The sequence below is a fragment of the Ranitomeya imitator genome, chromosome 7 (genome assembly GCF_032444005.1).
Source record: "Ranitomeya imitator isolate aRanImi1 chromosome 7, aRanImi1.pri, whole genome shotgun sequence".
In the NCBI taxonomy this organism is placed as follows: domain Eukaryota; kingdom Metazoa; phylum Chordata; class Amphibia; order Anura; family Dendrobatidae; genus Ranitomeya; species Ranitomeya imitator.
The window spans coordinates 221,071,446-221,095,222 of record NC_091288.1 but is presented as its reverse complement, the minus strand read 5'-3'; the positions used below and the strand labels follow the sequence as shown (position 1 = coordinate 221,095,222).

The 23,777-nt window shown below is 44.4% G+C and overlaps 1 protein-coding gene across 1 annotated transcript in view; it reads right to left on the bottom strand.

Annotated features, from left to right (window-relative positions):
• Nucleotides 1-23,777, bottom strand: part of LOC138646219 (transmembrane protease serine 9-like) — a 76,404-nt gene that overhangs the window by 40,713 nt on the left and 11,914 nt on the right. Inside the window, exons 6-10 of the mRNA XM_069735681.1 lie at nt 17,128-17,347; nt 14,214-14,485; nt 12,894-13,063; nt 11,439-11,665; nt 11,092-11,273 (exon numbers count right to left, since the gene is read on the bottom strand). Of these exons, the coding sequence (XP_069591782.1) occupies nt 11,092-11,273; nt 11,439-11,665; nt 12,894-13,063; nt 14,214-14,485; nt 17,128-17,347 (1,071 nt within the window). The remainder of the gene's footprint in view (nt 1-11,091; nt 11,274-11,438; nt 11,666-12,893; nt 13,064-14,213; nt 14,486-17,127; nt 17,348-23,777) is intronic.

Here is a 23,777-nt window from a genome sequence, read left to right as displayed (position 1 = left end):
AGGTTTGAGAGAAGAAACATGGAAGGAATTGGGGATTCACAAGTAGGCCGAGAGTTTGAGTTTGTAGGCTACTGGATTAATTTGTTTCAACACCTCAAAGAAACTGATGAAGTGAGAAACAAATTTATAGGATGTTACCTTGAGAGAGATATACTTAAATGACAGCTAGGCCTTATTTCCAGGATGAAACAAAGGCAAATCCAGATGTCTCTTATCAGCATGTTTGGACACACCTTCTCATTTAAAGCTTTTTCTGTATTTTCATGACTATGAAAATTGTACGTTCACACTGAAGGCATCAAAACTATGAATTAACACATGTGGAATTATATACTTAACAAAAAAGTGTGAAACAAGTGAAATTATGTCTTATATTCTAGGTTCTTCAAAGTAGCCACCTTTTGCTTTGATGACTGCTTTGCACACTCTTGGCATTCTCTTGATGAACTTCAAGAGGTAGTCACCGGGAATGATCTTCCAACAATCTTGAAGGAGTTCCCAGAGATGCTTAGCACTTGTTGGCCCTTTTGCCTTCACTCTGCGGTCCAGCTCACCCCAAACCATCTCGATTGGGTTCAGGTCTGGTGACTGTGGAGGCCAGGTCATCTGGTGTAGCACCCCATCACTCTCCTTCTTAGTCAAATAGCCCTTACACAGCCTGGAGGTGTTTGGGGTCATTGTCCTGTTGAAAAATAAATGATGGTCCAACTAAACGCAAACCGGATGGAATAGCATGCCGCTGCAAGATGCTGTGGTAGCCATGCTGGTTCAGTATGCCTTCAATTTTTGATAAACCCCCAACAGTGTCACCAGCAAAGCCCCCCCCACCCCATCACACCTCCTCCTTCATGCTTCACGGTGGGAACCAGGCATGTAGAGTCCATCCGTTCACCTTTTCTGCGTCGCACAAAGACACCGTGGTTGGAACCAAAGATCCAAATTTGGATTCACCAGACCAAAGCACAGATTTCCACTGGTCTAATGTCCATTCCTTGTGTTCTTTAGCCCAAACAAGTCTCTTCTGCTTGTTGCCTGTCCTTAGCAGTGGTTTCCTAGCAGCTATTTTACCATGAAGGCCTGCTGCACAAAGTCTCCTCTTAACAGTTGTTGTAGAGATGTGTCTGCTGCTAGAACTCTGTGTGGCATTGACCTGGTCTCTAATCTGAGCTGCTGTTAACCTGCGATTTCTGAGACTGGTGACTCAGATAAACTTATCCTCAGAAGCAGAGGTGACTCTTGGTCTTCCTTTCCTGGGGCGGTCCTCATGTGAGCCAGTTTCTTTGTAGTGCTTGATGGTTTTTGCAACTGCACTTGGTGACACTTTCAAAGTTTTCCCAATTTTTCGGACTGACTAACCTTCATTTCTTAAAGTAATGATGGCCACTCGTTTTCCTTAACTTAGAATTTGTATTATGACAAGAAAAAAAAGCAGCTAACAGTCTATTCAGTAGGACTATCAGCTGTGTATCCACCAGACTTCTACACAACACAACTAATGGTCCCAACACCATTTATAAGGCAAGAAATCCCACTTATTAAACCTGACAGGGCAGACCTGTGAAGTGAAAACCATTCCCAGTGACTAACTCCTGAAGCTCATCAAGAGAATGCCAAGAGTGTGCAAAGCAGTCATCAAAGCAAAAGGTGGCTACTTTGAAGAACCTAGAATATAAGACATCATTTCAGTTGTTTCACACTTTTTTATTAAATATATAATTCCACATGTGTTAATTCATAGTTTTGATGCCTTCAGTGTGAATTTACAATTTTCATAGTCATGAAAATACAGAAAAATCCTTAAATGAGAAGGCGTGTCCAAACTTTTGCTCTGTACTGTACCTCTCCAGAAATAATAAACGGCAGAACTTTTGACCCCCGAGTTGCATATAAATCATCTGTGGCGAAATGCAGAGGAATGGGGTAAAGTCTCTATTAAATGTTACCTGTCTAAGCCAGGGAGAAGTGCAGTGAGTAAAAAGATGGATTCAGCTAGAATGCACCCTAGAGCTCTTGGGGAGTTAAGTAAGTGAAAGTCAAACTATGGTACTATTTTTACTAGCAAAAAAAGACCTTGCACTTGACTATGTAATTTAACCTGTGTAAATCTGACAGGGAGAAGGACTTGGGGATCCTAGTTAATGATAAACTTACCTGGAGCAGCCAGTGCCAGGCAGCAGCTGCCAAGGCAAACAGGATCATGGGATGCATTAAGAGAGGTCTGGATACACATGATGAGAGCATTATACTGCCTCTGTACAAATCCCTAGTTAGACCGCACATGGAGTACTGTGTCCAGTTTTGGGCACCGGTGCTCAGGAAGGATATAATGGAACTAGAGAGAGTACAAAGGAGGGCAACAAAATTAATAAAGGGGATGGGAGAACTACAATACCCAGATAGATTAGCGAAATTAGGATTATTTAGTCTAGAAAAAAGACGACTGAGGGGCGATCTAATAACCATGTATAAGTATATAAGGGGACAATACAAATATCTCGCTGAGGATCTGTTTATACCAAGGAAGGTGACGGGCACAAGGGGGCATTCTTTGCGTCTGGAGGAGAGAAGGTTTTTCCACCAACATAGAAGAGGATTCTTTACTGTTAGGGCAGTGAGAATCTGGAATTGCTTGCCTGAGGAGGTGGTGATGGCGAACTCAGTCGAGGGGTTCAAGAGAGGCCTGGATGTCTTCCTGGAGCAGAACAATATTGTATCATACAATTAGGTTCTGTAGAAGGACGTAGATCTGGGGATTTATTATGATGGAATATAGGCTGAACTGGATGGACAAATGTCTTTTTTCGGCCTTACTAACTATGTTACTATGTAATTACTTTGTTTGTCACTGATACTCGGGATGTAGTGGTAGCAAGAGCAGAGGAGAGAATTTGCATGTTGGCAGCTCTTTATTATCAAAGGGCATAACTATGGAATGGAGGGGCATGGAAGAAAAAAAAAAAAAAGTAACTGTTCCATAATTAGGGTAGCATCAGCAATTGGGAGATTTACTCAGTTTAGATAACCTGGTTTAGATTAAACTTTGTATTAAAACATGTGGCATCATACTGTGTAAAAGGTGAGAGGTATCACAGTCACCAGAACGGTACCGCACTGTTATGGCTGGCAATCAGGCAACACAGCGTGCAGTAATCAGCGCACATACAGAGATCTGGCAATAACCCAAAACAATAGGACGAGCTCTGAGACGTGGAATCTCTGTAGACTGCAGTACCTGATCTATCCTCACACAACTGGAAGCAGCAGTGGATTGCGCCTATCAACTACCTATGCAACTCGGCACTGCCTGAGGAGCTGACTAGCCTGAAGATAGAAATACAAGCCTGACTTACCTCAGAGAAATACCCCAAAGGAATAGGCAGCCCCCCACATATAATGACTGTTAGCAAGATGAAAAGACAAACGTAGGAATGAAATAGATTCAGCAAAGTGAGGCCCGATATTCTAGACAGAGCGAGGATAGCAAAGAGAACTATGCAGTCTACAAAAAACCCTAAAACGAAAACCACGCAAAGGGGCAAAAAGACCCACCGTGCCGAACTAACAGCACGGCGGTGCACCCCTTTGCTTCTCAGAGCTTCCAGCAAAAGATAATAACAAGCTGGACAGAAAAAACAGAAAACAAACTAGAAGCACTTATCTAGCAGAGCAGCAGGCCCAAGGAAAGATGCAGTAGCTCAGATCCAACACTGGAACATTGACAAGGAGCAAGGAAGACAGACTCAGGTGGAGCTAAATAGCAAGGCAGCCAACGAGCTCACCAAAACACCTGAGGGAGGAAGCCCAGAGACTGCAATACCACTTGTGACCACAGAAGTGAACTCAGCCACAGAATTCACAACAGTACCCCCCCCTTGAGGAGGGGTCACCGAACCCTCACCAGAACCCCCAGGCCGACCAGGATGAGCCACATGAAAGGCACGAACAAGATCTGGGGCATGGACATCAGAGGCAAAAACCCAGGAATTATCTTCCTGAGCATAACCCTTCCATTTGACCAGATACTGGAGTTTCCGTCTAGAGACACGAGAATCCAAAATCTTCTCCACAATATACTCCAATTCCCCCTCCACCAAAACAGGGGCAGGAGGCTCCACAGATGGAACCATAGGTGCCACGTATCTCCTCAACAACGACCTATGGAATACATTATGTATGGAAAAGGAGTCTGGGAGGGTCAGACGAAAAGACACCGGATTGAGAATCTCAGAAATCCTATACGGACCAATAAAACGAGGTTTAAATTTAGGAGAGGAAACCTTCATAGGTATATGACGAGAAGATAACCAAACCAGATCCCCAACACGAAGTCGGGGTCCCACACGGCGTCTGCGATTAGCGAAAAGCTGAGCCTTCTCCTGGGACAAGGTCAAATTGTCCACTACCTGAGTCCAGATCTGCTGCAACCTGTCCACCACATAATCCACACCAGGACAGTCCGAAGACTCAACCTGTCCTGAAGAGAAACGAGGATGGAACCCAGAATTGCAGAAAAATGGAGAGACCAAGGTAGCCGAGCTGGCCCGATTATTAAGGGCGAACTCAGCCAACGGCAAAAATGACACCCAATCATCCTGGTCAGCGGAAACAAAACATCTCAGATATGTTTCCAAGGTCTGATTGGTTCGTTCGGTCTGGCCATTAGTCTGAGGATGGAAGGCCGAGGAAAAAGATAGGTCAATGCCCATCCTACCACAAAAGGCTCGCCAGAACCTCGAGACAAACTGGGAACCTCTGTCAGAAACAATATTCTCAGGAATGCCATGTAAACGAACCACATGCTGGAAGAACAAAGGCACCAAATCAGAGGAGGAAGGCAATTTAACCAAGGGCACCAGATGGACCATTTTAGAAAAGCGATCACAGACCACCCAAATGACAGACATCTTTTGAGAAACGGGAAGGTCAGAAATGAAATCCATCGAAATATGTGTCCAAGGCCTCTTCGGGACCGGCAAGGGCAAAAGCAACCCACTGGCACGTGAACAGCAGGGCTTAGCCCTAGCACAAATTCCACAGGACTGCACAAAAGCACGCACATCCCGTGACAGAGATGGCCACCAGAAGGATCTAGCAACCAACTCCCTGGTACCAAAGATTCCTGGATGACCGGCCAGCACCGAACAATGAAGTTCAGAGATAACTTTACTAGTCCACCTATCAGGGACGAACAGTTTCTCGGCCGGACAACGATCAGGTTTATTAGCCTGAAATTTCTGCAACACTCTCCGCAAATCAGGGGAGATGGCAGACACAATGACTCCTTCCTTGAGGATACTCGCCGGCTCAGATAACCCCGGAGAGTCGGGCACAAAACTCCTAGACAGAGCATCCGCCTTCACATTTTTAGAGCCCGGAAGGTATGAAATCACAAAATCAAAACGAGCAAAAAATAACGACCAACGGGCCTGTCTAGGATTCAAGCGCTTGGCAGACTCAAGATAAGTAAGGTTCTTATGATCAGTCAAAACCACCACGCGATGCTTAGCACCCTCAAGCCAATGACGCCACTCCTCGAATGCCCACTTCATGGCCAGCAACTCTCGGTTGCCCACATCATAATTACGCTCAGCAGCAGAAAATTTCCTGGAAAAGAAAGCACATGGTTTGAACACTGAGCAACCAGAACCTCTCTGTGACAAAACCGCCCCTGCACCAATCTCAGAAGCATCAACCTCGACCTGGAACGGAAGAGAAACATCAGGTTGACACAACACAGGGGCACAGCAAAAACGACGCTTCAACTCCTGAAAAGCTTCCACGGCAGCAGAAGACCAATTAACCAAGTCAGCACCCTTCTTGGTCAAATCGGTCAATGGTCTGGCAATGCTAGAAAAATTACAGATGAAGCGACGATAAAAATTAGCAAAGCCCAGGAATTTCTGCAAACTTTTTAGAGATGTCGGCTGAGTCCAATCCTGGATGGCCTGAACCTTAACCGGATCCATCTCGATAGTAGAAGGGGAAAAGATGAACCCCAAAAATGAAACTTTCTGCACACCGAAGAGACACTTTGATCCCTTCACGAACAAGGAATTAGCACGCAGTACCTGGAAAACCATTCTGACTTGCTTCACATGAGACTCCCAATCATCTGAGAAGATCAAAATGTCATCCAAGTAAACAATCAAGAATTTATCCAGATACTCACGGAAAATGTCATGCATAAAAGACTGAAAAACAGATGGAGCATTGGCAAGTCCGAACGGCATCACCAGATACTCAAAATGACCCTCGGGCGTATTAAATGCCGTTTTCCATTCATCTCCCTGCCTGATTCTCACCAGATTATACGCACCACGAAGATCAATCTTAGTAAACCAACTAGCCCCCTTAATCCGAGCAAACAAGTCAGAAATCAATGGCAAGGGATACTGAAACTTAACAGTGATCTTATTAAGAAGGCGGTAATCAATACACGGTCTTAGCGAACCATCCTTCTTGGCTACAAAAAAGAACCCTGCTCCCAATGGTGACGACGATGGGCGAATATGTCCCTTCTCCAGGGACTCCTTCACATAACTGCGCATAGCGGTGTGTTCAGGTACGGACAAATTAAATAAACGACCCTTAGGGAATTTACTACCAGGAATCAAATCGATAGCACAATCACAATTCCTATGCGGAGGAAGGGCATCAGACTTGGACTCTTCAAATACATCCTGAAAGTCCGACAAGAACTCTGGGATGTCAGAAGGAATGGATGACGAAATAGACAAAAATGGAACATCACCATGTACTCCCTGACAACCCCAGCTGGTTACCGACATAGAGTTCCAATCCAATACTGGATTATGGGTTTGTAGCCATGGCAACCCCAACACGACCACATCATGCAAATTATGCAGTACCAAAAAGCGAATAACTTCCTGATGTGCAGGAGCCATGCACATGGTCAGCTGGGCCCAGTACTGAGGCTTATTCTTGGCCAGAGGTGTAGCATCAATTCCTCTCAACGGAATAGGACACCGCAAAGGCTCCAAGAAAAATCCACAACGTTTAGCATAATCCAAATCCATCAGATTCAGGGCAGCGCCTGAATCCACAAACGCCATGACAGAATACGATGACCAAGAGCACATTAAGGTAATGGACAAAAGGAATTTGGACTGTACAGTACCAATAACGGCAGAGCTATCGAACCGCCTAGTGCGTTTAGGACAATTAGAAATAGCATGAGTAGAATCACCACAATAGAAACACAGTCTGTTCAGACGTCTGTGTTCGTGCCGTTCTACTTTAGTCATAGTCCTGTCGCACTGCATAGGCTCAGGCTTACTCTCAGACAATACCGCCAGATGGTGCACAGATTTACGCTCGCGCAAGCGACGACCGATCTGAATGGCCAAGGACATAGACTCATTCAAACCAGCAGGCATAGGAAATCCCACCATTACATCCTTAAGAGCTTCAGAGAGACCCTTTCTGAACAAAGCCGCTAGTGCAGATTCATTCCACAGAGTGAGTACTGACCATTTTCTAAATTTCTGACAATATACTTCTACATCATCCTGACCCTGGCATAAAGCCAGCAGATTTTTCTCAGCTTGATCCACTGAATTAGGCTCATCGTAAAGCAATCCCAGCGCCTGGAAAAATGCATCAACATTACTCAATGCAGAATCTCCTGGTGCAAGAGAAAACGCCCAGTCCTGTGGGTCGCCGCGCAAAAAGGAAATAATAATCAAAACCTGTTGAATAGGATTACCAGAAGAATGAGGTTTCAAGGCCAAAAATAGCTTACAATTATTTCTGAAGCTCAGGAACTTAGTTCTGTCACCAAAAAACAAATCAGGAATCGGAATTCTTGGTTCTAGCATCGATTTCTGATCAATAGTATCTTGAATCTTTTGTACATTTACAACGAGATTATCCATTGAGGAGCACAGAGCCTGAATATCCATGTCCACAGCTGTGTCCTGAAGCACTCTAATGTCTAGGGGAAAAAAAAGACTGAAGACAGAGCTAAGAAAAAAAAATGATGTCAGGATTTCTTTTTTCCCTCTATTGGAAATCATTGAATGGCTCCTTGTACTGTTATGGCTGGCAATCAGGCAACACAGCGTGCAGTAATCAGCGCACATACAGAGATCTGGCAATAACCCAAAACAATAGGACGAGCTCTGAGACATGGAATCTCTGTAGACTGCAGTACCTGATCTATCCTCACACAACTGGAAGCAGCAGTGGATTGCGCCTATCAACTACCTATGCAACTCGGCACTGCCTGAGGAGCTGACTAGCCTGAAGATAGAAATACAAGCCTGACTTACCTCAGAGAAATACCCCAAAGGAATAGGCAGCCCCCCACATATAATGACTGTTAGCAAGATGAAAAGACAAACGTAGGAATGAAATAGATTCAGCAAAGTGAGGCCCGATATTCTAGACAGAGCGAGGATAGCAAAGAGAACTATGCAGTCTACAAAAAACCCTAAAACGAAAACCACGCAAAGGGGCAAAAAGACCCACCGTGCCGAACTAACAGCACGGCGGTGCACCCCTTTGCTTCTCAGAGCTTCCAGCAAAAGATAATAACAAGCTGGACAGAAAAAACAGAAAACAAACTAGAAGCACTTATCTAGCAGAGCAGCAGGCCCAAGGAAAGATGCAGTAGCTCAGATCCAACACTGGAACATTGACAAGGAGCAAGGAAGACAGACTCAGGTGGAGCTAAATAGCAAGGCAGCCAACGAGCTCACCAAAACACCTGAGGGAGGAAGCCCAGAGACTGCAATACCACTTGTGACCACAGAAGTGAACTCAGCCACAGAATTCACAACACCGCACAAGCCAGCAGTGGATACGGCGAGTTACCAGTGGGGTACCACAGGGGGCAGTATTGGGGTGGTCAGGTAACAGTGGGGTACCACAGGGGGCAGAATTGGGTCCCATTTTGTAACATATTTGCTGTTGTCTTTGTAGAGGATACTAAACTGTGCCTAGTAAGGGTAAGTTCACACAAGGCGTTTTTTCTGCTAATTTTCAGCTGCTTTTTATAATACCAGCAAAGCCTATGAGATTTCAGAAATCTCATGCACACACATTGGTTTTTTGTTTGATCAGTATTTCGTGCTTTACTGCGTTTTTGGAATAAGCAAAAACGCTGAAAGAAGGGACATACTCTTGAGTTTTTTCACCCATTGACTTAAATGGGTGTTGAAAAAAAAACGCAGGTATCATTATTTGCTGCTGAAAATCCAAGGACATTAGCATGGACAAAAAGAAAAAAAAAAACAAAAACCTGCATTTTTGACGCAGCTTCTTTCCTGCCAAGATCAGGTTTTGCTGCAGAAAAAAAAGCAACAAAAATGCTCTGTGTGAACTTACCCTAATTATTAAGGAGCAGGATGATTTTGTGTTACCTGTGGGTCTGTCAGGCCTGTATGGAGCAAATTCCATTTCTCTGCTGTGATGCAGTGTAACCTTCCTGCTGCTAATTATACCTCTGCTAAAATGATTCATTGGATCCCCAGGGGTCCGAGGTAAGCAATTACTGGATCTGTGATCCCTTCCAGCGAGCAGGCAGCTCGAATTCTGTGCAAAACCCTCTCTTGCAGCAGTGTCCTGATTCTATGCGCTGCTGAACTCCTGGGCAAAAGCACACTACTGCTCATTATATGAGAACTGAGCAGTCTTTGGCTGGTTTCACATTTGTGTTTTTTTGGGTGCGTTTTTGCGGTAAAAAACGCAAAAAAACGCATGGTGAAAAACGCATGTAAACGCGTGCAAACGCTGCGTTTTTTTGACGCATGCGTTTTTGCATTAAAAAAAACAGAAAACACACTGATATGCCACCCCCCAACATAAAGGTGATAAAGGGATCCTAACCCTAACCCTACCCCTAACCCTAACGGGATCCTAACCCTATCCCTACCCCTAACCCTACCCCTAAAGGGATCCTAACCCTATCCCTACCCCTAACCATAACCATAACCCTAACCCTACCTCTAACCCTAAGGGATCCTAACCCTAACCCTACCTCTAACCCTAAGGGATCCTAACCCTAACCCTACCCCTAACCCTACCTCTAACCCTAAGGGATCCTAACCCTAACCCTACCTCTAACCCTAAGGGATCCTAACCCTAACCCTACCCCTAACCCTAACCCTAAAGGGATTAGGGTTAGGGGTAGGGGTAGGGTTAGGATCCCTTAGGGTTAGGGTTAGGGGTAGGGTTAGGGTTAGGATCCCTTTATCACCTTTATGTTGGGGGGTGGCATATCAGTGTGTTTTCTGGTTTTTTAATATGAAAACACATGCGTTTTTTTGTGTAAAAAAAAAAAAAACGCCTCCCAAAATACTACAAGTAACATTTTTGAAAATGAACGCATGCAGTAAAAAAAGCATGCGTTTCAAAACGCGACCAAACGCGTACAACAAAAAACGCATGCGTTTTCAATGTTAAGTATAGGAAAAAAAAACGCTGCAGACAAAAACGCAAGTATGAAACCAGCCTTTCAGTTTAGCATGGACCCTGGAAGTCTCTTTTTTAGGGACTGATACCCTGCCTCGTGCAGATTGTCCTGGCAGGGAGAGCAGGCTCCTCTCTTCTGCTTGTAGACCTCCATCATGCTACCTCTTCCTTCCTACATCTTCTTCACTGCTCTGAACATGGCATCCTCTCAGAAGCACCTCCTCCCTTCTGAGGGATCATGCACACTTCCTGGTTCAGGCAAAAGTGCACAATCTCCAGTAACTGATCGAGTAAAATGACAGAGAAAACAACCCTCACCATAGCTGGCAATACATATATAAGTAGATCACACATGCAAGCATTTTGCGGCGCTACAGGCACGGGCAACACAGATGCACATCTCTATACATTTACCCCTTGGATTTGGCGGTGAAAACCCACTGTTTCCAGGTTGGAAAAGGAGTTTTTGAGAATCAGTTCATAGACATTAATGAGGTCACAGAAGTGAGACCTATCAGACATCTGTGACTATGTCATGAAGTACTAGGATTGGAGCAAAGAATGTGGTCACATCTTTTATTAGTTTAAAAAAAAAAAAATTCTTTAAAAAGAGAGAATTTATTGATCTTAAAACAGATCACAACAAGGTGTCCTCACACGCATCGTAGAGAACACGGTCTACTGCTGAAATGTGATCGAACAGGTCAGAAGGGTACAGAGGATAGAAATTGCTGCAGCCAATGGACATTTCTCCTGAGACAGAAACATGGCCGACATCAAGCACTCGAGGAACAGGTAGTGATGTGTTGGTCATTCTAATATCCAGAAATAAATGGCGGCTGCGAAGAAATGGTCAGGGACCACATGATGAAGATCATCATTTCAAAAGCTTTGTCCTGGTGGCCACATATTCCAATAATCTCACCAAGAGAATTCTGAAATTCAAACCATTTAGACTATAATTCCAGTTCACTGGCTCCACTGAGCCGACCACAGATCATCACGTGTGCAATACTAGACAGGTGATCAATAGTAACGCCGATACGGTAAACATGGAGGATGACGAGACAAAGCGAGTGGCTCCATACGAGTAGATCCAGTCATAGTAATCCGGGACATAGGTGTAGACTCCCGGACGGTTGGCCAAGGCACAATCTTCTCCCCAACTTACAATGCCAGCTTGATACCAAACACCATTGACTTTACAGACCAGAGGTCCCCCGGAGTCACCCTGGAAAGAAGAACCAAAGTCAGGAAAATATTACATTAATTCACTGTGCTGAAATTTATATTGAGGTACATGGTCATGTTCGTGCTGACGTTACACAGGAACCTGTCCCCCCCCCCCCAAAAAAAAAAAAAAAACGACAAGAAAGGGTCCTCCACAACAGTATCATGATCAGACCATCCCTACTCCGTGGTGTCACTTATTCGTCACGTGCCTGCTCTCACACGTGATTTGGGGTTGTGCCTGCAAGGGTTAATCTATCTCCCCACTCTCAGTCCAGCATTCAACCTCTGTCCTATGCTGTAATGTGAGCATAAATCACACACCGACCCAGGCCACACACCCGCTCATGCGCGCTGCCACCACTCATCGAACACACGGGCGATGAGTCCCGGAACTAACAATAATACTAATAAAAATATGTCTATCACTCATAAGGCCCACACACCTCTAGGCTATGGATTCTTTAGAACATTCAAGGTTCAACTTAAAGTTTTATACTTTAATAGCAAAAGGTTCAATGCTTACAATAAGAAAAAGGTATACAAATATGATAATAAAAAGACATACAACTTATGCAAACCAGTATCAAAATAAACAGGAGAAAACTTACAGAAATTATCTAACTGGTAGTTGCTTTCTGATCCCTGAGGGGGGGGGGGGGGGGTGAATGGAGTTGGATCACATCAGCTTTTCAGGCTGCCCTCACATGTGAACACAATTCTCTGTCTGCAGCCTAAATTTATAACTGTGGTCTGGAGGTCAGGTTTCTAGACCGGCCCCTCAGGCAAATATCATAACTGCTGCCTGTTTGATTGGGCCACGGCCACGTTACTAATGAATATATATTATTTTCCTCTGGAGACACTTGTGAGATGGTTACCAGGAATAGCCAACCCTCAAGCCACAATTAGCATCTCCCCTCCAAGCACTCAGAGGTGTCAAGTGTTCCTTTGTTCTGGGCCTTAGCCAGACCCCCTGGTGAGATTTGGAGACAGAGGTCTTACTCATCCCAAAAAAGTACCTATTAACACCTAGGTGCGACTTGCCTTCAGGACAGATGTTACGTTATCACTAGTCACACATATAACCCTAGACAGATGTCCCTACACACATAGAGATATATAGATAGATACACACACACACATATATTTCACCACAGGAATATTAAAGAAAGGGAGAATAAATGCAAAAACATAAGAACAAGGTATACAATAAGAATGTCACCCACCTGGCAGGAGTCCTTCTTTCCGGCCTGGTAGCCGGCACAGATTTGGTCACTTGGAACAATCTGTATGCTGGCACCAATGGCGGAGTTGATGTGGTACATGGCATCACAGGCTCTATTGCTGATAAGAGGCACCATGACCTGCTGTAGAGTCTGAGGATATGGAAGAGTCACTGCAAGAAGAAGAGTGAAGGTCCAGATCATGGAGTGCAAAATAATAAAACCAAGAACAAAAGCCCCAAACGAGAGGCCACCGTATTTGTGTGGAGGAGGATGTAAAGCTGTGTGGGTCTATTGGACTTTTGTCAGAGGCTCCGGTAAGTGATGGAGGATTTATGGTTCTCCGCTTGCATCTATTGGGGGGAGTTGCCCTGGAAGTCAATGGTAGACCCATTAATGAGGTGTCAATCATGACTAGGAATTTTGGCAAAACCAGAGACACGCATTCCTTTCGATGAAAGATGGTTAGCCAAAAATCGCTAGTAGTGACTCAGAGCTCTTTAAAATGGGACTGTCAGCACAGAATGACCGTTCATACCAAGCACAGGAACTCCGTGCATCATGGCGCAGCCAAACGTTCAGGGCTCCTTCCCACCTACTTATTTTTTGGCTATCTCCATCTTGATTGATAGCTTTGGCTTCATTGAGTCAGAAAATGGTGGAGATAGATATAAAGCAAGTCGTTTGGAAGGTGCAGCGCCTTAAATGTACCAAGCTCTTGTGCTTGGTATGATTAGTAATTTTGTGCTGACACTCCCTTTAAAGTGTTGTCAGGCCAAAACAAGTTGTCAACTATCTGACCATTTGCAGATCCGTAAAATTAGGACCTTTTAGAATGTTTGACCACCACTCAAATCATTCTCTGGGGGCCTGCTAAGCAACCTGCTCGGTGTTTTCCAGCAGCGTCATGAAGAATGGGTGGAACGATGGTCAGACGTCCAACCTGCCGCTTTATTGTGTGACAAGGATATACCTTCCTTATTCTGCCGATCGGTCTGGTTGTCATTGGTAACATCCACCAACCAATTCAGTGAACAGGTAACAACTTGTTTTCACTGGACAACCCTTTATTAGTTAATCATTGACGACCTGCAGGTGGCACAAGATACCATTATCTTTCTTCACGAGAAGGGATAATTTGCATACTTTTTCCCCCCAGAGTCCATTGATTGAAGCTAAGACTTTCTATATCTTCTCAAGGAAAAACATCATGACCCAGGAGCTTGTTTAGATACCCCGAGACATGATGGGGATGGGGTGTGGTACTCTTGGAAAGCATCATACATGATTAGGTTATAGTCCAAAGTGTCTGAGTTTTCTTACCATCACTTCCCGTATTGCCCCATCCAGTTACCCAGCAGTTGGTGCCATCGGTGAAGCTCATGGACCCTGGTGGAACACACACCGGCAGGATGTACTCAGTATAGGTAACGGGACTGGAGAGTTTAATCAGGGCGATGTCCCCCGGGGTGGCACTGCCGCTATACAGGGAGTTCACGATGATACTTTGTACACTTGACGTAATCTGATGAGTATTGGAGATCTGCAGCTGGTAATCACCAAGAACGACTGTGAAATAGGAAGGATTGGTAGATCTACAAAGAGAAACCAAACGCCACAATGACGAGGAGCAACGACACCTTCCATAATGTTACACAGCAGGAAAGGAAACATCTTTGGGGCTTTGACTGGAAATTATGACTTCATCATTTCTGCCTCATGATGTCACCTAAGACAACCTAAGAACTTTAGGAAGGCAAAGTTTGAACAGCTTAGAGATGCCCTTAATCTGGTAGAATGGGACAATATCCTCAGAAATGCGAATACAGATAATAAATGGGAAATGTTTAAGAACATCCTAAATAGGCAGTGTAAGCGGTTTATACCTTGTGGGAATAAAAGGACTAGAAATAGGAAAAACCCAATGTGGCTAAACAAAGAAGTAAGACAGGCAATTAACAGTAAAAAGAAAGCATTTGCACTACTAAAGCAGGATGGCACCATTGAAGCTCTAAAAAACTATAGGGAGAAAAATACTTTATCTAAAAAACTAATTAAAGCTGCCAAAAAGGAAACAGAAGCACATTGCTAAGGAGAGTAAAACTAATCCCAAACTGTTCTTCAACTATATCAATAGTAAAAGAATAAAAACTGAAAATGTAGGCCCCTTAAAAAATAGTGAGGAAAGAATGGTTGTAGATGACGAGGAAAAAGCTAACATATTAAACACCTTCTTCTCCACGGTATTCACGGTGGAAAATGAAATGCTAGGTGAAATCCCAAGAAACAATGAAAACCCTATATTAAGGGTCACCAATCTAACCCAAGAAGAGGTGCGAAACCGGCTAAATAAGATTAAAATAGATAAATCTCCGGGTCCGGATGGCATACACCCACGAGTACTAAGAGAACTAAGTAATGTAATAGATAAACCATTATTTCTTATTTTTAGTGACTCTATAGCGACAGGATCTGTTCCGCAGGACTGGCGCATAGCAAATGTGGTGCCAATATTCAAAAAGGGCTCTAAAAGTGAACCTGGAAATTATAGGCCAGTAAGTCTAACCTCTATTGTTGGTAAAATATTTGAAGGGTTTCTGAGGGATGTTATTCTGGATTATCTCAATGAGAATAACTGTTTAACTCCATATCAGCATGGGTTTATGAGAAATCGCTCCTGTCAAACCAATCTAATCAGTTTTTATGAAGAGGTAAGCTATAGGCTGGACCACGGTGAGTCATTGGACGTGGTATATCTCGATTTTTCCAAAGTGTTTGATACCGTGCCGCACAAGAGGTTGGTACACAAAATGAGAATGCTTGGTCTGGGGGAAAATGTGTGTAAATGGGTTAGTAACTGGCTTAGTGATAGAAAGCAGAGGGTGGTTATAAATGGTATAGTCTCTAACTGGGTCGCTGTGACCAGTGGGGTACCGCAGGGGTCGGTATTGGGACCTGTTCTCTTCAACATATTCATTAATGATCTGGTAGAAGGTTTACACAGTAAAATATCGATATTTGCAGATGATACAAAACTATGTAAAGCAGTTAATACAAGAGAAGATAGTATTCTGCTACAGATGGATCTGGATAAGTTGGAAACTTGGGCTGAAAGGTGGCAGATGAGGTTTAACAATGATAAATGTAAGGTTATACACATGGGAAGAGGGAATCAATATCACCATTACACACTGAACGGGAAACCACTGGGTAAATCTGACAGGGAGAAGGACTTGGGGATCCTAGTTAATGATAAACTTACCTGGAGCAGCCAGTGCCAGGCAGCAGCTGCCAAGGCAAACAGGATCATGGGGTGCATTAAAAGAGGTCTGGATACACATGATGAGAGCATTATACTGCCTCTGTACAAATCCCTAGTTAGACCGCACATGGAGTACTGTGTCCAGTTTTGGGCACCGGTGCTCAGGAAGGATATAATGGAACTAGAGAGAGTACAAAGGAGGGCAACAAAATTAATAAAGGGGATGGGAGAACTACAATACCCAGATAGATTAGCGAAATTAGGATTATTTAGTCTAGAAAAAAGACGACTGAGGGGCGATCTAATAACCATGTATAAGTATATAAGGGGACAATACAAATATCTCGCTGAGGATCTGTTTATACCAAGGAAGGTGACGGGCACAAGGGGGCATTCTTTGCGTCTGGAGGAGAGAAGGTTTTTCCACCAACATAGAAGAGGATTCTTTACTGTTAGAGCAGTGAGAATCTGGAATTGCTTGCCTGAGGAGGTGGTGATGGCGAACTCAGTCGAGGGGTTCAAGAGAGGCCTGGATGTCTTCCTGGATCAGAACAATATTGTATCATACAATTATTAGGTTCTGTAGAAGGACGTAGATCTGGGTATTTATTATGATGGAATATAGGCTGAACTGAATGGACAAATGTCTTTTTTCGGCCTTACTAACTATGTTACTATGTTACTATGTTACAACATACTGGGGCAATAAATTAGAAATGTAAATAAATCTCTAAGATATTCAGGTAGATATGGGTCATTCTCCCTGATCACCAAGTGCGAGGATCAACCCTCTAACGTAGGAGGTCATTTCTTGCTTGTGTCAATGCAGAGACAGTTATCATTTATTCTACCCTCCCCCTCCAACCCAATGGCCATATTTTACTGTACTCCTACTATAGGACATGTTATCAAGTCTCACAGCCCAACAAGGGTGACCATGCTAACCACTACAGGGTAGACCAGGCAGCTACTTACGATCCAAAGCAATGTGCTGCTGTGAGCACCCACTGGTTGGAGATCAGGGACCCTCCGCAGATGTGGGAACCTTCAAACCGCAGGCTGATCTGCCACGGCCATGCTCCTTCAGTAGCAGCTGTGCCACCAACGATCCGATTGTTGATCACTGGACTTCCGCACGCTGGTTGGGCAGCAGTGGTGATAGTGGTGGAGTTGGAGATTACTGGAGAGGTGTAGACTGGAAAAAACAGACATGAGAATGTTAGCCTCCATTCATCTAACCTGGTGACAGTCATATTCACTCGCATCAGGTGACGTCACTAGCCAAGCCTTGACTACCTAAATTTAGGTCTTCACCCAAGGTAGAGGTGCAATGTGTCTAAGCCATCAAAGTGAAGCAGCCACTGGATGGGTCTCCCACTTGTCTGATCACCATGCCTCCTCCATATTGTAGTGGGAGATCAGATCTACAGACGACCCCTGTGGCCAGAGAGCTCAGGTTCTCATGTGGATCCATGACCTACTCCACGATGGATCCACTGATGTCAAGGCTGTGTTTGTTGTTTAATGCCTCATACATCATAGCAGGTGTCAGACATTTCTCCTATCCCCTCCTTACACAGACGCGCTCATGTTGGTCAAGCACTCATGTGCCATCAATGGGCAGAAACCTTCAGACATACTGAGCCAGATCCTTGTCACCACCCTGACAATAGAGGAGCGAGTTTTGTCAACTTTCATCAAAAAGTCTATGGGTGCCACTAAATTGCAAAACTCTGTTGGCATGTCTAATATTTATTTCCATTGTTGGATCAACTTTAATATAAAAATGAAAATAATTATAAACGCATTACAGGATCAAAAAAAAAATATTTACAGCAGTTCTGGGATCTTTGTCACACAAATGTGTCCAACAAATGTTCATTTAGACCACTGAAGGTACTGTGACCCCCGGCTGGAGCCACATTCCTGGCGTTGGGGTACGCCTCTGTGAATTTGGTGCCTCTTACCACAGCGTTCCTTTCATCAATACCGGTGGGGTGCAAAGCGAGGCCTCGGTGCTCAATCCAATAAACACCCTACTGGTTTCTAGGAACACGGACAACCATTATGGCCTCCAATAGTGATGACCTCCCAGCTCCCGTACAGGTCTACAAAGCCAGAGACGATGGCCATCACCAGATCTGAGCTCTGCGGTCGGGGAAATCTGGCAGCACATTGCTTAGTTTTGTTCTCGTGATGGGTGGAGTGGAAGGGATTCTTCTCCCTGTGAGATCAGTGGATGCTTGCACCGTACACCCCACAAAGCTGCAGCCCGAGGGGCTTTAAACAATTTGTTCTGCTATTTTTCGACGTGTTGGGAAACGTTTTCTCTGCAGGTATTCGTCATGGAGAACTGAGAAAGTAGAATAAAACTCCAAGGGTTAAACAGAAGAGAGTCAGCGCGTCTGATGGTTTCTGGAATTATTGACTATGGGTGGAGAAGGCGAGAAAAACACCGGACAATAAAACACGTTCGATATCTGCACCGAGGACGAGGGGCGACCACACTCCTATCCTGCCGCTGTATAACTATGAGGAATCAGGCGCCGCGAGCGCCATATTTATTACACCAGTCAGATTATCCGGATTCCTCACCTGAGACAAAGACTGGGGCAGCGCTACATATTCCGTCATGTCATACAGCGTTATAAGGAGGCCAGCTTTTACGTGTGAAGACAAAACTGTCTGTCAAAGCCAAAACTCAATAGGACTCTGCTCCATTTATCACTATTTAGGTTTAATTTTTATGTATATTCCCCTTTTTAGTGCACATTTTTAAGTGCAAGGCTACGTTCTGACGATGAGTTATTTCAAGTATTTTACGCTGCATATTTTTGAAAAATACAAGTTTCCTTTTTTTACTTAATAGGTGCAGAAAATTTTCAACATCAAAAACCTTCACCAAAAAGTCATTGTGAGAATGCAGCCCCAAAACTCTGGGATTCTGAACTTAAAACACTCGACTGCAACCCCCACCCCGCCCAAGTCAAGCAAATGTTCAGGCTCAAAAGAATAAAAAACACCTAAAAACTTGACAAGATAACAGTAGATATACGTATCATTGGGCAGGAGATGGCATGAAGCCGCAGCTCCGATAAATTTGTGCTCTTTTCATTATGTTTCAGTCTGGGTTTTTTTTACATTAGTTTTTATTATTCTTTTTTTCAGCTGAATTTTGCTTTTTCATGTTTTAATGAAAACTTTTTTTTTTGGGGGGGGGAGGGGAGAAACTTCCTGTTACTTTGATTAAACAACTCCCCAAATAATCGAGGGAGCGTAAGGGCTCACAAAAAGAAAAAAAAACAACAAAACACAAGAGCGCAATCTTCACGAATCACAATGTATCAGAACATGGAATCGTTACAGAACGCGAAGTGTCGGCATTATAGATTCTGGGGCCCGATAAGTCTTACACTGTATCGTTAGCACAATGTAATAATAATCCGGCGCCATGCTCCAGTGATCGGATCGACTGTACGGCCCCGGGACGCCCAGAGATAATCTAGAAATTGCGCTCAGGTATTTTCCTTGAAAGCTTTCGTCCCATAATTAATAACTGATCGGAATGTCGGTGTTACGATCCGATCCGCCCTCCTCACACCGATAGATAACGGAATCACGTCGGCGATCGCCGCAGGAGACACTTACCGGAGAGCAGCAGGAGGCCGGCGAGATAGCGGAGGTCACTCATGGCCACGCGGATGCGATTTCTGGGCGTTTTTACCGGATAAAGCTCCTTACTGAGGACTGATGTCTCCTCGCATCCACCGCAGCATCACCCAGTCCTTCGGAGCTCAGAATGCGGCTCGACCTGTTCCTACAGAGAACTCTTCTCTTCTGACAACCGCGACTGAGATAAGTGCATGTGACCGGAGACCAGACGTGGCGGCCATTGTCATACTAATGACGTCATCTCTCAGCAGATACTAACCTTGTGGGGTTTTACCAATCACCTGCCGGTAACAGCCGACCCCGGACTCCACTCATCACCGCTCACCTGCTCCCCCGCCTCTAGTCACACCCAAAGCTGCTCCCTGCATAACTTCCCATTGTGGGCACTGGATAATTTTACAGGTGCGTTTTTTTTTTTTTTCACATTCCCCTTTTTACTAACTAACATCAAGAAAGCCAGAAAAATGCAAATCGCAGCTGGGCTAAAACATTGTGATATCTCAAACTTTTTTTTTTTTTTGCCAGAAACCGTTGTAAAATCTTCTGCCCGGAGCTCAGAATTGGTAAATGGCGCCGTGACGTCTTCCTGACGCCCGTCCCGTTACATGTGACGTCTGAGGATAGAGATTCCCCGCAATGTAAAGGTGTCGCCGTAGGACTCGTTCACACAAAGCTTTTATTCCGCATGAAAAGCACAAGTTACGGCCACAAAGCTCCAGCAGACGGCAGGCGATTTTTTTGATGCATTTTTTTTTTATCCTACAACAAAGTGATCTCAATGGGGAAAAACTGCAGTAAAAATGCTGGAAGAAGTGAAATGCTGCGAGGTTTTGTCACCGGACGGGTTCAAAATGCAAAATAAAGAAAACTCAGTGTGTGACTAAGGCTATGTCTGGATTTTTAGCGTTTTTTTTTTTTGTGGATTTTCCCGATAAAAACGCTATAAAATCGCTTAAAAAACGCAAACATTATGCATTCTATCATTTAGAATGCATTCCGCATTTTTTGTGCATATGTTTGCGTTTTTTTCCGCAAAAAAAAAACGCATTCCGCAAAAAAAAGTAGCATGTTCATTATTTTTGCTGATTTTTTTGCGGATTTCCCATTAAATTGGAGTGTCCGGAAAAAAACGCAAAAAATCCGCACAAAAAAACGCATCAAAAACGCGCAAAATACGCGCAAAAAAACGCGTGCGGATTTCTGGCAGAAATCTCCGGATTTTGTCAGGAAAATGTCTGTCAGAAATCCAGACGTGTGCACATAGCCTAAGATGTTAGAAATCTCACTCATTTCACTGCTCCTGTAAACAGTTTTACCCTCATAATAAGCTGCGTGTGAACGCGCCCTGACTGCGCTCTATGAGCGGAGATCCTGGAGGTCGGAGCTTTACTACCGCGCCATCCGCAGCCTCCACCATCTTGTGCGCAGTGAACACGGCTCAGAATAGAAACATCAACCACAAACGCCAGAAAATCTCATCTTCACCGATAGTCACCGGCGCTCCTGGACTCTTCTTTTTTCCTCTCCTCCGATCTCTTCTCATTTATTTGTTTTCATTTATCTCTTTTCTCCCTTTGTGTCTTCTCTCTTTTCTTTTCCCCTTTGCTCTCCTCTCTTCTTCTTCTTTCCCTTTGTGCCTTCTCTCATCTCTTCTCCTCTCCCGTGCTCTCCTGTCCTGTCTCCTGTTCCTTTCCTTCTTCTTCTCTCCCATTTATGCACCTCCTCATCTCTCCTATCGTTTTCTCTCATCCCCCTCTTCTCTTACCCTTCCATCTCTCCTCTCCATTGATTTCATGCCTTTTTTCCCCCTTCTTCTCTTTCCCTCTTCCCTTCCCACCTCTCTTTTCCATTGATCTACCCTCCAACCTCCTTTCCAATTCTCACCTCTCTCCTCTTCTCTTTCCTTCTCTTCTCCCCTCTCCTCTCCTTTTCCCATTCCTTCTTTCCCCTCCTCACCTTTCTTCTCTTCTTTCTTCATCTCTACTCTCCTTCTCCTCACCTCTCCATTTACCATCCCTCCCCTCCTCTCACCTTTCTCTTTCCTCTCCTTTTCCTTCTCCCCTCACTTCTCCTTTTCCCATTCCTCCTCCTCAGCTCTCTTCTCTTCCCTTCTTTCCTCCCCTCCTCTCACCTTTCTCTTTCCTCCCCTTCCCTCTCCTTTTCCTTCTCCCCTCACCTCTCCTTTTCCCATTCCTTCTTTCCTCTCCTCACCTTTCTTCTCTTCCCTTACCTTCTTTCTTCATCTCTACTCTCCTTCTCCTCACCTCTCCATTTACCATCCCTCCCCTCCTCTCACCTTTCTCTTTCCTCCCCTTCCCTCTCCTTTTCCTTCTCCCCTCACCTCTCCTTTTCCCATTCCTTCTTTCCTCTCCTCACCTTTCTTCTCTTCCCTTACCTTCTTTCTTCATCTCTACTCTCCTTCTCCTCACCTCTCCATTTACCATCCCTCCCCTCCTCTCACCTTTCTCTTTCCTCCCCTTCCCTCTCCTTTTCCTTCTCCCTTCACCTCTCCTTTTCCCATTCCTTCTTTCCTCTCCTCACCTTTCTTCTCTTCCCTTACCTTCTTTAACATAGTAACATAGTAACATAGTTAGTAAGGCCGAAAAAAGACATTTGTCCATCCAGTTCAGCCTATATTCCATTCTTCATCTCTACTCTCCGTCTCCTCACCTCTCCATTTACCATCCCTCCCCTCCTCTCACCTTTCTCTTCTCTTTCCTCACGTCTCCTTTTCCCATTCCTCCTTTCCTCTCCTCAGCTCTCTTCTCTTCCATTCTTTCCTCCCCTCCCCTCTCCTTTCCCAATCCCTCCCCTCCTCACCTCTCTTCCCTTCCTTTATCACCTCTACCCCCATCTCTTTTCCATTATTCTCTCCTTCCTTCTCCCTCACCTTTGCTGACATTCCACTTATCTGGCACATTATAGAGAGCACCCATGTGTTATTAGGGTACTTGGGTTTTGATTTCATCACCCAGATATGAATCATATAACTGACAACTTTTCCGATATGAACTGTAGCAGCAGAAAGTCAGCGGAGGACACCGCCTCTACCTGGAATGTATAACAATAGATTAGCGGAAATAGTTGTGTTCCTACATAATCTCATGTGATGTCTAATCTATCTGCTGAGTCATGTGTTGGACTGGATAATGGTCTCCTTCTAGGACAACAGTCTCCAACCAGTGACTCCTGGATCCGTCATGTCCCAGCTGCTCTCGTCTCCTCAAGCCATTAGAACATTTTGGAAGTTGTAGGTTCCTTAGAAAAGAAAAGAGGAAAATTCAGCTCACCCCTATGAGAACATCTCCATAGTCCAGGAGAAATCCGAGCACGGAAAAGCCTCTCTGCCCAACGCTGTAAACTTGTAGGAGGAAAAAAGGGAAGTATCCAGCTCCAGAAATAAAAGCAAAAATCTTTATGATGATATCTTTAGGATAAAAATCCGCTTACAAATAACCGGCGTATGCCCATGAATGTCATGAACCACTGAACGCGTTTCGAACACGTGTAGTGTTCTTAGTCCTCAGTTGTAAGCGGCTTTTTATCCTAAAGATTTCATAATAAATATTTTTTATTTTATTTTCGGAGCTGGATACTTTCCTTTTTTTCCTTCTACAAGTTGTAGGTTCTTGACAGCTGGAGGGTCGGAGGAAGAGCACAGTGTTAGAGTAACTGACCCCACGCCATGGCTGAGGACCCTCTGTGTGATGGCATTCTGTCTGCAGACTACTTTCTGATGGATTCTTTTCTCACTCCATGATTACTATACTCGGGGGTCTGGAGAGACGGAGGAGCTTAGTAAGGAACATTTGATTTGCATGGAAGAACTTCTATATGAATTGAATTTCTTGGCTTCATTGGATCCGAGCGGATCTGTCAAATTCAGATTTCAGCAGATTCACCCATCGCTTCTAGATACTTTACTCTTTACATTAATGTAACCCCACCACCAG